This window comes from Lampetra planeri, chromosome 27, assembly GCF_965212315.1.
Source record: "Lampetra planeri chromosome 27, kcLamPlan1.2.h2, whole genome shotgun sequence".
Taxonomy (NCBI): Eukaryota; Metazoa; Chordata; class Hyperoartia; order Petromyzontiformes; family Petromyzontidae; genus Lampetra; species Lampetra planeri.
In genome coordinates, this window is record NC_136133.1 from 8,717,800 (window position 1) to 8,736,046 (window position 18,247).

General features: G+C 53.5%; 1 protein-coding gene across 1 annotated transcript; it reads left to right on the forward strand.

Moving 5' to 3' along the window:
• Positions 1-1,274: 1,274 nt before the first annotated feature.
• LOC144728133 (sodium/hydrogen exchanger 9B2-like) lies at positions 1,275-16,231 on the forward strand. Its single transcript, XM_078607444.1, has 10 exons — positions 1,275-1,676; positions 3,433-3,627; positions 5,595-5,765; positions 6,523-6,662; positions 7,342-7,469; positions 9,782-9,957; positions 11,210-11,316; positions 15,244-15,393; positions 15,659-15,770; positions 15,971-16,231. Exons 1-10 carry the CDS (start codon positions 1,568-1,570, stop codon positions 16,189-16,191), a joined length of 1,509 nt encoding a protein of 502 aa, XP_078463570.1. The 5' UTR covers positions 1,275-1,567; the 3' UTR covers positions 16,192-16,231.
• The last annotated feature ends 2,016 nt before the right edge of the window (positions 16,232-18,247 follow it).

Sequence of the window (18,247 nt, forward strand, 5' to 3'; positions counted from 1 at the left end):
GAGGTAGGGGACACTGATAAGGGATTGACAGGTAAGTGAATTCGTCTGTAACAAGGTAGGGGACACTGATAAGCGGTTGACAGGTAAGTGAATTGATCTGTAACAAGGTAGGTGAATTGGTCTGTAACAAGGTAGGGGACACTGATAAGGGGTTGACAGGTGAGTGAATTCATCTGTAACGAGGTAGAGACACTGATAAGGGGTTGGCAGGTAAGTGAACTGGTCTGTAATAAGGGGCCGTCCATAAATTACGTCACGTGATTTTGGCCGATTTTCGACCCCCCTCCCCCCCTCGTCACACGGGGTCACAAAAAGTCAGACCCCCCTCAAATATGACGTCACAAACCTCTGCATCCCCCCCCCCCCAAATATATATTTCCATTTTGAAAATAAAACATGCTTCAAATCACTTTAAACTATTATCATTGTAGTGCACTCTGATGTTGTAGGAGAAAACACGTATTAAAAAAGAGGCGCTGGAAAGCTGAAATTTAGCATAAAATTCACTTGAAAATATTCAACCTCTAACTAAAACTGCAGATGTTCAGAATATTATATTGAAATCCTCTTATAATTTTCAAATATTAAAAGTAATAATAACGATAAAAAAATACTTGAAACTTTGTAGAAGAACGATGCAAAATGGAGAGTACAATTATAACAATCACATATTCATTCCACAGAATGAAAAGCGCTGGTAGAATCATTAGAATCAATATGTTTAATAAAACATTCTTTTTACAAAATGTATGCTTCTCCATTCTCCCATGGAGAAGCAAAATGCTCCTTCATGGAATAAATAAAAGGTGACCTTAGTCAATTTAAATATTCAAATAGTTAATAATGAAAATGTATCAAAATTTGTGTTATTCTTGGTTCTTTTGGTAGTCACATAGAAGGGAAATTATAAAATAACACAAATATAAAACAATAAAAAGTTCTCACGACGTTTCGACTGCAACACAAGCAATCATCATCAGGTTTAATATTTGTATTATTTTATTATTTCCCTTCTACGTTATTTTACCGAAAGAACCAAGAATATGAATCCCTGCAGTCACGAAAGCTTTAAATCAAAATTAGTGTTGTTATAACAATTCAATTTAATTAACTAGAACGTGTTGTTTATATTTATTTAAAGTTGCGAATTTTGATGTGACGTCACATTTTTCACCCCCTCCCCCCCTCTTCACATCTCGTCACAACTCGTCACAGAAACACCGACTTCGTGTTCTCAATAAAGTTATTCTCTTCCTCACCCCTCCTCTTCCGCCCTGCTGTGCTGTCAATAAAGTTGTTGTCGGCTTCGCCGCGAGGACCCCACCCCGGCGTGCAGGTGGCCGCGGCGTTGCCTGCGCGCCCGGCAACGTTGGGCAGCAGCGGCAGCGTGGGTTTGTCGCATCCGCTGTGCTAATAATTACTGTGGTGATTATTTATTGACCCCCACCCCCCCGTTCATCCTACCCCGGTGGTTAATCAATGATGAATAGAGCTATGTATGGAGGTTACGTTATGTAACGCGGTGCTGGTTTCCCATTAAAAGTGCTCAAATGTTTTTGCCGATTCGATGTTAGTGCTGTTTGTTGCTCGCCGCTCGGAGTCGTCTCCGTGGCTACGCGCCGCGTGGCCTTGCCGTGGCTTCCCGTCACGACTGCACTGCTGGTCCACCCGCCACGGTTCGTCTTTCGCACACACGTGCTCTGAATAAGGGACATTCCCCGAAACGTCGAACGTTGTTGCATCTCCCGCATTCAACGGGGGGCGAGTTGAGTGAAGATCCGATCAGGTGGCTCGCGCACCGCACAAGCCCGATAGTTGGTGAACAGGCGGGCGGTCCTCTCTTTACACCGTCAAGTTAACATCGGTGATTGTGTTGCACAGTTAACTTAACATCGGTGATTGTGTTACACAACCCCCTTTACACAGTCAACATAACGTCGGTGATTGTGAGAATAAGTTTTCCTCCTTTTCTGGCAACAAAACAGCTGTGTTAAGATATTCTTGGTTCTTTCGGTAAAGTCACATAGAAGGGAAATAATAATTATAATAAAAATATAAAACAATATTATTGCTTTATATTTATTATAATAATAATAAAAATGTAAAACAATATGATTGTTTTATATTTATTATTATAATAATACATATAAAACAATAATATTGTTTTATATTTTTATTATTATAATAATTTCCCTTCTACGTGACTTCACCGAAAGAACCAAGAATACGAATCCCTGCAGTCACGAAAGCTTTAAATCAAAATGTAGGTGTTAAGATGTCAAAACACCAAACTGAGACTTTTCACAATGAATCGATACGCAATTGACTGAAACCGAGAGAGCCTGATTCGTGACAGGAGCAGCTTGCAGGAGACACGCAGAGACAAAGATCACCCGTGTAGCCTTAACAGACTGTTGGGGCAAGTGCTGTTAGCGAGTGGCAGCATCTATGGTAGGCCGGCACTGTGGCACACGAGGGGGTGGGTGGCCATGAACTTTTGCACCCACGAGGTTACAACGTAAAGCTTGCTAGGGTGAAAGGTCGTCTTTGTGTGTTCACGTGTGGTCATGTGTGTTCATGTGTGGTCATGTGTGTTCATGTGTGGGCCGTGGGTGGCGGTGGTGTAGCGATTCTAGCTCATGGCCAACACCGGTGACGATTATCTGAACCGGTCCTGGGGTTCCCCTAGGTCGACTCAGCCTCAAATGAGTACCTGGTGCGGTGTGTCGACATCGACACCGGGGAGACAAAGGCGACCGGGCGTGGTGCTGGCCACCCACCCCCTTCGTGCGCTGTTCAGGCCTTCATTAGGTGCCTGCTTGCTAACAGCACTTGCCCCAAAAGTCTGTTTAGGCTATACGGGGGATCTTTGTGTGTGGGGAGCTGTGGTGCAGTGGTTAGCGCACTGCACGATGAACCTGGTGAACCGAGTTCAGTTCCCGCTCACGACCAATATCAGTTGCTAATGTTTGAACTGGGCCTCCCCTAAGGGGCCGCCCATAAATGACGTCACGCACCTGGGGGGGGGGTTGAGAAATGTTTTCTCCTACAACATCAAAGTGCAGCACCACATTAAATACGCACTACAATGACAATAGTTTAAAGCAATTTGAAGTATGTTTTATATATTTTTTTTGGGGGGACAGAGCTTTGTGACGTCATATTAGAGATGGGGGGTCTGACTTTTTGTGACGCCGTGTGATGAGGGGGGGGGGGTCAAAAATCGTCCAAAATCGCGTGACGTCATTTATGGACGGCCCCTAGGTCGACTCAGCCTAAAATTAGTACCTGTGTGTAAAATATCACCACTCGGCAGACAAAGACTGCCGGGCCATGATGCTGGCAACTCGCTCTCAACACTCTGCTAATGCCTACACGATGGGGGGGGGGGGGGGGCGGCGGTTGTCTTTGTCTTTCGTCCGTGCGCGGCAGGCGCCCGCGGGAACATGGAGACGCGCTGGGACGGCGAGAAGGGTGCCGGGGGGGCGGCGTCCCCTGGGTCTGAGGGGTCGCAGCGCCGGACGGGCGGCGGCAGCGGCGGCGGCGGCGCGACACCGTGGAAGCTGAGAGCAAGGGACGCAGTCCGGTGCCCTCCGCACGGATGCCTTGCCCGCCTCGCCACCACGGGTAAGGAGACGACGAGTCGTCGCCATGACGACAACGATGACGAGTCATCGCGACGATGATGACATTGAGTCGTCGCCATGACGACGATGATGAGTCGTCGCCATGACGACGCTGATGAGTTGTTACGACCTAGGATGAGGAGATGATAGGTCGTCGCGACGATGACGAGTCGTCGCGACGACGATGATGGTGAGTTTTCGCGACGATTCATTATCAACGTTTAACCTACTCACGCCGGCTTGTGCCCGCCCTCATAGTTGGCCATATTTGCGGAATACACCACGCCGCCGTTGACCCTGGCCATTGACCAAGCAACCCAACGTTCCTACCAGCTCCCTCTGCAGGAATGTGTTTATTACACACTTTTTTATTTAACTCACTCCGTCTGTTGTCGTATCCTCAAAAAATCTTGCAACTAAATTTTTACCCACTTCCCAATGTGCTTTCGACTGCAGACTTGGTATACTTATGTCATACTGATGACAAGACTATATTCTATCATAAAAAAATTTAAATATATATTTTTAAACAATCTTTTTTACGGGTCTAATTGTCCACGCTCAACTCACGTTGCCTGTAAATCACCACGGCCCCTTACGTTATGGTAAGCTGCGGGGCCACTTCCTGGAGCCGTTGAGTTCCGCCATTACGAGTACGGTACATTCCATTAAAGCGTGTTTAAATAATAACGTATTTTTAAATATTTTTATTTTATTTGAACTCCAGCTCTATAAGCTTCATTGGGGTTGAACTTGCATTGTTGTGGTGGTGATGGCCATTCATCTGTGGGAGTGGTAGTGTAGCGGTCCATCGCAAAGTCAAGGCTGCGTTGGCTGGGTCATGTAGCCCACATGCCCAGCCACCGCATGCCTAAACAGCTTTTGTTCGGCCGGGTCGGGGGGGCTAGACGGGCGCGGCACGGGCTGGAGAAGAGATGGAGTGATGTGGTACAGGAGGACGTGGAGCTGAGTGGACTTGCCGATGACTGGTACCAGCGGTGTCAAGATCGGCCTCAGTGGAGGAGGCTCGTGAAGGACGCTACTGGGCAGTTGGAGGCAGTCGCCCTCCAGCAACAACGGAGGGTGGAGGAGCGACGCTCACAACAACGAGCGGAGCGCCGGGTGGCTTAAGCGCAGCAAGTTGGTACAGTAGGGGGCACAGGTGGTGCATCAGCCAGTCATCTCGATCATCTCTGTCAGTCGACCCGTGGTACCTGGGTCTGCCCCGTGACCTCCTGCCAGCGGGCGTTCGACACTTTACGTGGCCTCAAGGTGCACATGGCCTGGCACAAGCGTCGTGGTGACGTCACCGCCACTTAGTGGCGAATGCGGTTGTTGTTGTAGCGGGTAGCGCGCTGTGCGATGAACCCAGCGATCTGATTTCAATTCCCGCTCACGGCCACCAACACCAGTGCTAGCGATTATTTGAGCCGGTCGTGAGCCTCCCCTAGGTCGCCTCGGCCTCAAATGAGTACCTGCTGTGTAAACATCACCACTTGGGAGACAAATGTGGCCGGGCGTGGGGTTGAGTTGAACTCGCATCGGTGAAGGTTAAGCGCATGGATCCAATAGGGGGTTGGCGTGACTTCAAGCGACGACCAGGGGCGTTGTCGAGGTCGCATGGGTAGAGGCGCTGCCCTGCGGCTGTTTGCTCGCTCCGGCCGCTGCTGGCACCAGGGGCCTCCTCCAACCCAAGAGGCGTCTGGAGCCTCGCGCCCTTCCATCGCTATGACATGGCAACGTTAGTTCACCCCCCACCCCCCCACACCCCCTACCCCCTATTTTATTCAGATTGTAGTACTGTACTGTACTCGCCGTCACGTCCCCGTGCCTCTCTTCCCGTCTCTCCCTCTGCTATCCTCTGACCCTTCGCGTCTCCCCCCACGTCCCCTCTCCCATCTCCCCTCGATCTCCCTCGATCTGTCCCTGTGTCCCCCCTCTCCGTGCGCCCCCCCCCGCCCACCCTAGTGCTGGCCGTGCTGCTGCTGTGGGCCGTGCCGCTCTCCGTGCTGGGAGCGGACGTGCTGCCCGGGGGGAACGTCTTTGGCCTGCTGCTGCTCTTCCTCGGCTCCACGCTGGCCGGAGCCTTGCTCGCCCGCGTCCGGCTGCCCGGCGTTCCACCCATCCCTCCGCTCCTCGGTAACATCGCGAATGGGAACAGACCCCCCCCCCACCCCCCCCGGAGGAAAAAAAGCTCCCGCGAATGCCAACATCGAGGCCTGCCGAGTCGGGACGTGCGGACAATTTTACAAAGACAAAGGTCCCCCGTGTAGCCTTCAACAGACCTTTTTGGAGCAAGTGCTGTTAGCTAGCAGCGCCTATGAAGGCCGGCACGGCACAAGTCGGGGGTGGGTGGCCAGCACCGCGCCCAGCCGCCTTCGTCTCCCCAAAAGTATTTTATAAACAAAACAATTCAGGTACACAGAGGATATGAAATGGGGTTGACACCAGCACAAACATATTACGGATTACATTTCAATGGAAACTTGTCTAAACCCCATGGTTCAATAAACTCTACAACCCTGGTAAGCTCTGATACCCCATATAGCAGAAGACAAAAAACGGGAGGGGGCCAGGTATTCATAGTTGAGGTTGAGTCGACCTAGGGGAGGCCCAGGAGTGGTTCAGATAATCGTCACTGGGGTTGGTGGCCGTGCGTGGGAATCAAACTCGAGTCGCCGGGTTGGTAGCGCAACGCGCCGGCTGCAGACCGATGCGCCACCTTTCCCCACATTTCAGAGACACACGCAGACACACACGTGTGTATGTGTGTTTACACACAGAGCTGGAGTGACCTCTCGCTGCTGCTCACACGGTAGAGCCGGTGGTGGAGATTCCACATTTGCGTGTGTGTGTGTGTCGTCACCCTGGTTGAACGTGGTTGCGTGGGACCTAGGGATGCTGCTGACGGGCTTCGCACTGAAGAACGTGCCAGGCCAGCTAGTGGACGGCATCACTCAGGAGTGGTCGTCGGCGCTGAGGAGGGCGGCGCTCACCGTGATCCTGATGCGTGCCGGCCTGGGCCTCGACCCACAGGTGACCGCGGCCAGCTAGGTTCGACTCCCCGCCGGGGCCAGCACGGACTCGCGTGGCACACGCTCACGAGCGCGGGCGCACACACTCGCACGCTGGCACACGCTCATGAGCACACACACGTGACCCACTGGCACATGCTAGCGAGCACGCACATACACACACACACTGGCACATGCTCACTCGCACACATTCGCACGCTGGCACACGAGCACACAAACGCTCTCCCACTGGCACATGTTCGCGAGCACTCGCACACTGGCACACGTTCGTGAGCACACACAAAGACAAATATATCCCGTATAGCCTTTACAGACTGTTGGGGCAAGTGCTGTTAGCGAGCACTTATGAAGGCCGCCATGGCACGTGAGGGGGTGGGTGGCCAGCACCACGGCCGGCTGCCTTTGTCTCCCCAGTGGCGATGTTTGCACCAGGTACTCATTTGAGGCTGAGTCGACCTAGGGGAGACCCAGGACCGGTTCAGATAATGGTCACTGGTCTTGACTGTGAGCGGGAATCGAACTCGGGTTTCCGGGTTCATAGTGCAGCGTGCTAACCGCTACCCTACCGCTCGCACACTGCACACGCTCACGAGCACACACACACACACTCGCTAACAGCACTTGCCCCGACAGCCTATAAAAATGCCACATGGGGGAACTTCGCCTGCGTGTTGCCGCAGGCTCTGAGGAGGCTCAAGGGCGTGTGCGTGCGCCTGTCCGTGCTGCCCTGCCTGGTGGAGGCGGTCTCCGTCGGGGTGGTCGCTCACTTCCTCCTCCACCTGCCCTGGGTGTGGGGGTTCATGCTGGGGTAGGTGACCCACCGGCGAATCGGCGGCATCGCAGCTCAAGTGTAGAGAGAGTGACGAGCCACTCCAAATAATGAACCTTTATCGAAGTTGAAATGATGATCCGGAACTCGCTGATTCACTCGCCGGCGGTCAGGTGCCTCCTTTATCACTCTTCTGTTGCTACTGCTACTACTACCGTGGTTACTGTTCTCATGAGCTTCACTCATTGAGTGCTCTCCGTGGGGTTGAGGACTCGGGCGACCAGACACTGACTGTGTCATCTCATCCACCACACTTCCTTCAACCACCACCACGCTGCAGGTCACAGGAACACACTCGCCCACCCACTCATCCACCAACTTATCAACTCACCAACTCACTCATCCATTAACTTACCCACCCATTCTCCCATTCACTCACCCACTCACCCACCTATTCACCTACTCACTTACTCATCCATTAACTTACCCACTCACCCACCCATTGACCCACTCACCCACTCACTGACCCACTCACCCACTCACTTATCCACTCACCCACCCATTCACCCACTCAATCATCCACCCACCCACTCACTCACCCACTTATTCACCACACTACAGGTGTCCCCTGCCATGGTGGTGCCCTCCATTCAATTGTGTGTGTGTATGTGTGTGTGTGTGTATATTTTCTGTCCGTCTGCTACAGCAGAGATGTAGGGAATTCCAACAAGACCTACATCTCTGCTTTATTGACCTGGTCAAGGCCTATGATACCATCAGTAGGCCTGGGCTCTGGGTTGTTCTTCGTGCTTTCGGAGTCCCTGACCCTCTGCTCACGATCATTAAGGACCTTCATGATGGTGAGCGGGCTCGGGTAAAACTACGTGGCCGGGAGTCAGAGCCTTTCCCTGTACACCTTGGAGTGCGGCAGGGATGTCCTCTGGCTCCCACATTATTTAACATCTATTTTGACCGCGTAGTTCGTGAAGCCTTCAATAGCTGTACCGGGGGAATTTCCGTTTGGTGCAGATATAATAGGATGCTGATCGACGCCCGGGTGCGATCAAGGGATGGCTCCCTATTGGTCAACCACGTTATGTATGCCGATGATTTGGTAATAGCTGCTCATTCAGAAGAGGAGTTGGAGACGCTGCTGCTGAGACTGGAGCGTGCCACTAAGAGGTGGGGCCTTACCATCAGCCCCACCAAAACTAAGCACCTGCCTGGTATTTTGTACCATCGGACACTCCATCCCCACAACTCCCAATCGGTGATGGGGCAGTTGTGGAGAGAGTGGAGAGTTTCCCATACCTGGGCAGTGTGCTTATGACCGGCTCCAGTTTATCAGCAGAGGTCTCACTCCGAATCAGTCGAGCGGCAATATCTTTTCATCGGTTGCGTAACGCTGTGTGGAAGCTACCTGGTCTGTCGCTCCGCACGAAGCTTCAGGTCTTCTCGGCCACGGTCATTCCTTCCCTTCTCTACGCTTGCGAAACGTGGACCCCCCTAATGGAGCATCTTCGCCGGTTGGAAACATTTAGGCTGGCCTGCCTACGATCCATCCTGGGTTTAACCAGGCTGGATTGTGTGAGGAGCTCACAAATCCTTGAAAGATCTGGGCAAAGTCCCATCGGTGAGCTCCTCCGGCAGGCAAGGCTGCGTTGGCTGGGTCATGTAGCCCACATGCCCAGCCACCGCATGCCTAAACAGCTTTTGTTCGGCCGGATCGAGGGGGCTAAACGGGCGCGGCACGGGCTAGAGAAGAGATGGAGTGATGTGGTACAGGAGGACGTGGAGCTGAGTGGACTTGCCGATTACTGGTACCAGCGGTGCCAAGATCGGCCTCTGTGGAGGAGGCTCGTGAAGGACGCTACTGGGCAGTTGGAGGCAGTCGCCCTCCAACAACAACGGAGGGCGGAGGAGCGACGCTCACAACAACGAGCGGAGCGCCGGGTGGCTAAAGCACAGCAAGTTGGTACAGTAGGGGGCACAGGTGGTGTATCAGCCAGTCATCTCGGACATCTTAGTCAGTCGACCCGTGGCACCTGGGTCTGCCCCGTGACCTCCTGTCAGCGGGCGTTCGACACTTCACGTGGCCTCAAGGTGCACTTGGCCTGGCACAAGCGTCGTGGTGACGTCACCGCCACTTAGTGGCGAATGGCGGTTGTTGTTGTTGTTGTTGTGTATGTGTGTGTGTATGTGCCCTCCATGCCCTGTGTGTGTATGTGTGTGTGTGTTTGTATGTGTGTGTGTATGTGTGTATGTGTGTGTGTATGTGTGTGTGTATGTGTGTGTATGTATGTGTGTGTGTATGTGTGTATGTGTGTGTGTATGTGCCCTCCACGACACAGCTGCGTGCTGGGCGCAGTGTCCCCGGCCGTGGTGGTGCCCTCCATGCTGGCTCTGCAGGAGCGAGGGCTGGGCACGGAGCAGGGCATCCCTACGCTGCTACTCGCTGCTGGCAGCGTGGACGACGTTCTCGCCATTACGGGCTTCAACGCCTGCCTCTCCAGCGCCTTCTCCACCGGTCTGTGTGTGTCTGTGTGTCTGTATATGTGTGTGTATCTGTGAGCGGTGGCGTAGTGGTGAGCGCACTGCGCTACGAACTTGGGGACCCGCGTTCGATTTCCTCACGGCCACCAACACCAGGTGCGGTGTGTAAACATCGCCACTGGGGAGACAAAGTCGGCTGGGCGTGGTGCTCTGCTCCCACCCCCTTGTGTGCTGTGCCGGCCTTTATAGGTGCACTTGCCACCAACAGTCTGTTTAGGCTCTATGGGGGATTTTTGTCTTTGTAATGTGTGTCTGTGTGGCACAGTAGGGGGCAGAGGTAGTGCATCTGCCAGTCATCTTTGTCACTCAACCCATGGCACCTGGGTCTGTTCCGTGACCTCCTGCCAGCGGGCGTTCGACGCTTCGCTTGGCCTTAAAGTGCACCTAGCCTGACACAAGTGCCGTGGTGATGTCACTGCCACTTAGTGGCGAATGGCGGTTGTATGTATGTATGTTGAACTTCTTTCACACCGTACATAGCCAACCATGCTAATCGGAGGGTATTGTTGTCTGTGTGTCGTCGGGAGCGGTCATGTAGCGGTTTGGCGCTACGAACCCGGCGACCCGAGTTCGATTCCCGCTCACGGCCAACACCAGTGACGATTATCTGAACCAGTCCTGGGTCTCCCCTAGGTCGACTCGGCCTAAGTACCTGGTGCGATGTGTAACCATCGCCACTGGGGAGACAAAGGCGGCAGGGGTGGTGTTAGCCACCCACCCGTTCGTTGCCGTAGCAGCCTTCACAGGTACTCGCTAACAGCACTTTCTCCTACAGTCTGTTAAAGCTATATGGGGGATCTTTGTCTCTTTGTTCTCTTGTGTCTCTGTGGAGCAGTAGCACAGCAGTCAGCGCACTTCGCTATAAACCCGGCGACCCAAGTTCGATTCCTGCTAACGGCCACTATGAGTGACGTAACATCTGAACTGGTCCTGGTCCCTCCCCCCTACTGCTGACTCAGCCTTCAATGAGCACGCTTGGTGCGGTGCGTGAAAGAACACGAGCACTGGGGGAGAGACAAAGGCGGCCTGGACGTAGCTCCGGCCGCATCGCCCACTCGTGCGCCGCGCCGGCCTTCCATAGGCGGCGCTGCCGTTCCTCGCCAACTGCACTTGCCCCTCGCAACTCGAGTGGGCTACCCGGGGGAACCTTTGTATGCACGTATGCTGAACTTCTTTTGCACCGTACGTAGCCAACCGCGCTAACCGGAGGTGCCGCGTCGCCGCAGGCTCGCTGCTCTTCACGGTGCTGCGCGGGCCGCTGGAAATCGTGATGGGGGTCTTCTCGGGTCTGGCTCTGGGCCTCGTCCTCCGGTTCTTCCCGAGCCCCGACCAGGCGAGTGAACTTCCATCGCCCAGGCCGGCAAGGCCAGCCGCAGCAACCCCCCCCCCCCCCTTATTTTTAAGTATTTTATTTTAACAAAACGCGAGCACGGTACAGGTGTGCCGCACAGTTCACGTAACCAGACGTCACAGCAGCGGCGCGACGACTGATTTCAACGGGGAGGCTTTGCGAGATTCACGACTGTGAGCCGCACTCCCTTCTTCCCATTCACTTTTACTGAAATAGCTACAGATGGTTTTTAACAAGTGGGCAATAATACATAGGCAATAACTATTTTATTAAAGTTGCACCGTGTATTAGTTTTAGAGGACGTCAGCTTCACAGTGACAGTATTAATAGAAATATTGAAAGGTTACAATTCTCACAATTAAGTTATCGTGCGTCTTGCTTCTCATGCCGACCCATTGGCGTAGGGTTTCTTCAAAGCAGGTGGATCGCGCAACTTTCTGCTCTGTTCATACGATAGCAAACCTGTCAACCCCTTATCAGTGCCCTACCTTATTACAGACCAATTCACACACCTCTCAACCCCTGATCAGTGCCCTACCTTGTTACAGACCAATTCAGACCTTATTGGTCACCCCGTGCCCCTTATAAATCTCAACGTTCGTCCTACAAAATCCCATCGCAAGGGAGAAACACGAACAAATAGACAATAAAAATGTGCCCACATTGAAACGGCTGTACGCCGTATGGACCTGAAAACTCAATTTCCCTTCACACGAATACGTGCTAAACCGTGTGGGTTTACAGGTATGCGATAGTCGGATACATTAATCGGGCTTGGTCCGTGGTAGACCGCAGGTAGTTTTTTTATTAATAATTTTTTTTAAATTTTCTTACATTTTTTTACTTGCTTATCTGTTGATTCAGCCCCCCCTGTGGCCGACTGGGCCCCTATGCGTCGCATGACGATGCAAACCCCATAGTTGAGCCCCTGTGTCACAGCACCAGGAGGACAGTCCCGACGCTACTGAAGCATCTAAAAGATGGGGTGGGGGGTGGGGGTCGGTGGGGGGGGGGCTTAGTGGTGGGGGGGGGGGATTAGTGGTGGGGGGGGGGGATTAGTGGTGGGGGGGGGGGAAGGCGCTCGCTGCCTCAACCAACCACGTTGGGACGTCGCTTCGGGTGGGGAGAGGATGGAACTTTAAATGGGGAGGGGATAATTGGGGAAGTCTGTTTTTCAGTGTATTTCAACAAGAGCCTGATAACAGAGCAATAGACCTCGTGCCGTTGCGAGGAGGGGCACAGACTCTGCGGGTAAAAACAAAAATCCCAAATCTGTGCTCCTGTAAAAATAACAGAAAGGGAGGAGGAGGAAAGTTGGGCTCACTCACTAAACAACATTTTTTTTATTTTACAAGGGAAGGCCCACTGAGCTGTGTACTTTTTTTCCAGAAGCTACCTGGCTATCACAAACGATAGCTCAACGCATTAGCAGCAGCCAAATACTCGTAAACGCGTGACGTCGGAGGGGAAAAACCGGAGGGCCCGGAGAAAAAATTCACGAGACCACCACGGGGCGATAGAGATAGACACGCAAACTCCAAATATACAACAGGCAGTGTCAGGGTCTGGATCGAACCCACGACCTCCTGTACACTTGGCGAGGTAGTTAGCCACCGTGGCGCCCTGTCTGCGGACGCGAACATGTACTTTTATATAGCGGAGGGGTGATTATGGAGGAAGAACTTAAGTAAGGAGGGGGGTGTGCAGTGGTCCCTCGGTTAACAGTGACACCGGTTAACGTTTTTTGCGGTAAATGTTTCGCCTCCCATAGGATCCCACGGTTTCGACTGACGTTAACATTTTGATTAATGGTAACGTGTTCACCTTATGAATGTGTGCCACCAATTTCTTCCAATCCGAGCGCCTGTGAGTGGGGCTGAGCATATGCCTCAGCCAATCGGCGACGCTCATTTATGAGCGTTTAGACCTCGACTGCTTTTTTTACATGTAATTATTTCTATATTCGACGAATGGATTCAAAGACGTTAACCGAGGGACTACTGTATAGGGAACGGGGAGAAAGATGGGAGTCAGGAGGGGGAGGGAAGAAGGAAGAGGGGGAAGGGATTAGGGATTAAAAGATCTTCATTTTTTTGGGAAATCACAAAGATTTAAGGAAAGCGGCGATTTCGCGACTGCGCGTCCTGGTTTCTCCTGTCGGGCGCGAGTCTCTACCGAAGTGCGTGAGGGCACGCCAGAGGCTCGGTTCGTGTCGTCTTCATGTCTGCAAGGCTTACGTGACCCGCTTCCCGCTGCGTCACACCCGGACGGACGGAGCTAATGTATGTATTCACAGTTATTTTGGGTTAGACCGCGTAAATATAAATGCGTCGTTAACCTACCACCACTCGACACGGCCAATTAGTAAGGTTTGTCGTGTAAACAAAACATGCCAATTCGTTACTAGTGTAGCGACGTAAATGGAGTCACTGTGGCGTTTAGTGCCACCTACGGTCTCAAGAGTGGAACTGCGTGTCTCGATCCTCGCTCTGGCACCAGAGTGGGTATGGCATGCAAGCGAGCCCTAGCGGGCGCATGGCTCTGGTGACGGTCAGAGAGAGGGCAGTCTGGGTGAACCCGAGAGAGGGCACGTGACCAGGAGAGGGTAGCGAGGGGGGGGGGCAAAAGGGTGGCGAGAGGGACACGTGACATGAGGCCCAGAACCTTCTGGTAGGATCTAGAAGGGGGCGTGGCCGAGGGCGGAGTCAGGCCACGCTCAGAGGCATAAAAGGGAGGTCCCGAGAGCCGATCCGGGCTGTCTGTTGGAATGGAACCCGTGGGTGCTGCGTCTCTTCGATCCTCGGTCTTCGGTCTTTACGCTTGACATCGTGGGTCAGGCAGTGTGTTAGTTACCCCGTTGTGGTCTAGTTAACCAAGTGTACGTTCATGCAGTTACCCTGTTGGGGTGTTGTAATAATCGTGTTGCCCCCAAGTTCTAGTGTCGGAGAGAAACCCACAACATTGACAATTCGAGTTTGACGTTTCGCTGGTGATTACAACCAGCTTCATTGGGCGTACGGTGCCGAAATCCTTTCGCACCGTACGTAGCCAACCGTGCGTATTTACCTTTTTGCTCAGTGTGCCCAGTTTTCTCCAGGGTGAGTCTCTTGATCAATCAATCGATCTTTATTTCACGCATGCCAATATCGCCCTAAATAAAGTAGGCGTCAGGTCACCGTTCCAATTGAACGGGAACGGCACAGGGGGGGGCACGGAGCAAACCCGCCACACGTCACGACCTCAGCAGCTAACACTGACTGAGCACAGTAAATTTGAACCGTGCACAACAAATACGTAGCATAAGAAAAGTAAGTACGGCTTTGCACGAGGGTGTCGGTTCGTATCGTGTCGTCCCTCCTGCGAGTTACCGTGGTATCCCACGTTACGGACGGAGTGAACTCGTTGGAGAACGTTAAAAAAAAAACAGAGCGGCCCAATCCGCCTGTAAAACGACATTTCTCCCCATGAATGTAATACAGGCGTGGTCTCGCTTCACGAGCGACGTAAGTTCCTTGATAATTGCTAGGCAAGCGAAAAAGTCTTTGAACAATCATCGTTTTCCCATTGACTCCCATGTTGACAATGTTCCACTCTTGAACAACTTTTTTAAAGTCATAAAACAACAAATATAACACTTAACGCACACACACACACACGAAGAATCATAGTGCTTGCAGGTGCCTGTTCTCAGCGTCTGCAATTAATTAGCGCCACCCCTCCTTCCCACCCCCCCACCCCGAACCTCCCACCCACTGCCCCCCTCCACCCACCGCTACCCCCCTACCCACCCGCCCCACCCCATCCGTCATCCGAACGCAATGGGAAGAAAAACGTCATTGTATACGTTTGTCATCGTAACGGGAAAGGGTTAATATCTGCCTGTCGACGCGTGCGTGCGATTTTTGACAGGCGCACGTGGTGGCGTGGAGGACGACCCTGCTGCTGGCCACGGGGGTCCTGGCCATATTTGGTAGCGAGGCCCTGGGCTTCCCTGGGGCCGGCGGCCTCTGCTGCCTCATGGTGCCCTTCGTGGCTGCTCGGGGATGGGGAGACACCAACGTGAGTGCGTGTGTCATGTGCGTGCCGCATGTGTGTCGTTTGTGAGCGTGTCGTGTGTGTCACGTGTGCGTGTCGTCTATGTGAGCACGTATCGTGCGTGTGTATGTGTCGTGTGGTTAGCGAGTGGGTGAGTGGGTGGATGACAGGGTAGATGTGTGAGTGAAGGCCGTGTGTATCGTGTGTAACGTGTGTGTATCGTGTGCACCGTGTGTGTATCGTGCGCACCGTGTGTGTATCGTGCGCACCGTGTGTGTACCGTGTGCAGGAGGCTGTGGCGGAGGCGGTGAAGGCCGTGTGGATCGGAGTGTTCCAGCCTCTGCTCTTCTCCCTGATCGGCGCCGAGGTCTCCCTCTCTGTGCTGGAGCCCCACACCACAGGTGGTGACGCAGTTCGCGAGCTCCAGAGGTCACCATGGCCAGCGCCACCTCACCCCACCACTACTGTGGGCAGCGCCCGCACCGCTCCCTCCTGAGGGGCGTCTCTCGGGGCCCGGGGAGGCGCTTCTGGGTGATGATGGTGCTGATGCTGATGATCTGCTGCTGTGTGCGGTGATGACGGTGCTGGTGGCGGTGAGCAGGGCTATGTGTGGGGGTGCTGCTGGTGGGGCTGCTCATGCGCCTCCTCGTCACGTTTGGGGCCGTCGGCTGCGCCGGCCTCAACGTCCGGGAGAAGCTCTTCGTGTCGCTCGCGTGGCTGCCCAAGGCCACCGTGCAGGCGAGACCTATGCACGCGCACATACACGCACACACATATGCTCACATACATATACACAAACAAAGACAAAGATCCCCCGTATAGCCTTAACAGAATGTAGGGGCAAGTGCTGTTAGCGAGCACCTATGAAGGCTGGAACGGTACACGAGGGGGTGGGTGGCCAGCACCACGCCCGACCGCCTTTGTCTCCCCAATGGTGAAGTTTACACACCGCACCAGGTACTCATTTGAGGCTGAGTCGACCTAGGGGAGGCCCAGGACCGGTTCAGATAATCATCACCGGTGTTGGTGGTTGTGGGCGGGAATCCAACCCGGGTAGCCGGGTTCGTAGCGCAGCGCGCTAACCACTACACGCACATATATAATAATATAATAATATACACACACACACACGTTTACGGACGCACACGCATGCAGGTCCCAATACAGTGTGAGTGCGGTGGAGCAGTGTTGTAGGTGGCAGTGTTCATGTGGTGGTGTAGGTGTGTTAGTGCGGTGGTGTAGGTGGCAGTGTGGTGGTGTAGGTGCGAGTTATGACAGTTGTTTTATCACAGAGGTGTACGAGCGTTATCACAGGAGTTAGCTTCCTCTATATAGCCGTGTCCCACCAGCCTCATCAGTGCTCTGTGCCTCTCCCACCGTGCACATCGTGCCCACTGGCAGAGCAAGTGGGGGGGGGGGGTGGGATGGCACGTGCTCCCCAATGATCCGATCGAAATCCCTAATTTGGATCGGATCATTGGGGTTTATTAATAATAAATGGGCATTTTGCGACCCCCACTGCCACTGTGTAGCATATTATTACGTGCCAGGGACTCTATGAGATGATAGAACAATAGTCTGAGTCCATAATTGGCAATAAGTAATGGCAAAGCAGTTATAAGTGACTCACAGAATTGTGCGCAGTTGCCTATACAGTACACGACTTCCCTGAAGGAAAACACCTTCAGTGAGCGTGATACCGATCACACAACGCAGTTCGAATTCGACCCTCGCCATCACCGCAAGTCCTTACTTACTAACAACTCCTCTATCATTTTTCATTCCTGGAGGGGTCGCCCCCCCCCCCACCTGAAAATCCTGGCTCCGCCATTGACCGTGCCCACCATACCCACCATACTCACCCAGTCCACCGTGGAAGGGTTGCCCCCCCCACTTGAAAATCCTGGCTCTGCCATTGACCGTGCCCACCGTGCCCACCATACTCACCCAGTCCACCGTGGAAGGGTTGCCCCCCCCACCTGAAAATCCTGGCTCTGGCATTGACCGTACCCACCAAACCCACCGTACCCACCATACCCACCAAACCCACCGTACCCACCATACCTACCAAACCCACTGTACCCACCATACCCACCATACTCACCATACTCACCCAGTCCACCATACCCACCAAACTCACCATTCCCACCAAACTCACCGTGCCCACCGTACCCACCATACTCACCCAGTCCACCGTACCCACCACGCCCACCGGCCCCGCCAGGCTGCGATAGGCTCGGTGGCGCTGGACGTGGCGCGTCTCCGCGGCGACGCCGGGGCGCAGGCGTGGGGGCTGCAGATCCTGACGGCCGCCTTCCTCTCCATCCTGCTGACGGCGCCGCTCGGCTCGCTGCTCATCGGCCTCACCGGGCCACGTCTCCTCCAGCTGCCGGCGCCGGCCATCCCTGCTCCACCACCACCTCCTCCTCATGCGGCCGATGCCGGCACGGAGGCGGACGGTAAGCGTCGCCGCGGTCACGCGCTCCGGACGGACGTATGCCACGGTGGCGAAATGTTATCTCCCTCGCCTGGTATGCAGGAGGTTCGGGGTGCTAATGTTGAAATAATGATAATTATTAGTGTTAAGAATTTGCTAATTTACCCAGGACAGTTTGGCCGTGTCTCGCGACTCGTTTCCAGGAGGGTCGTGCCAAGTTTTCGTAGCTGGGGCAATGATCGCTGCTGCTGCTGCCGCTACGCGATTACAATTGAGTGCGGTGGCACGTTGGCGAGATGTTAACTACCTCGCCTGGTCTACAGGAGGTCGAGGGTTCGATTACGACCCTGACGCTTGTATATTTGGAGTTTGCATGTTCTCCCGCCCCATGGTCACGTGGATTTTTCTCTGGATTCTCCAGTTTTTCCCTCCACATTCAGA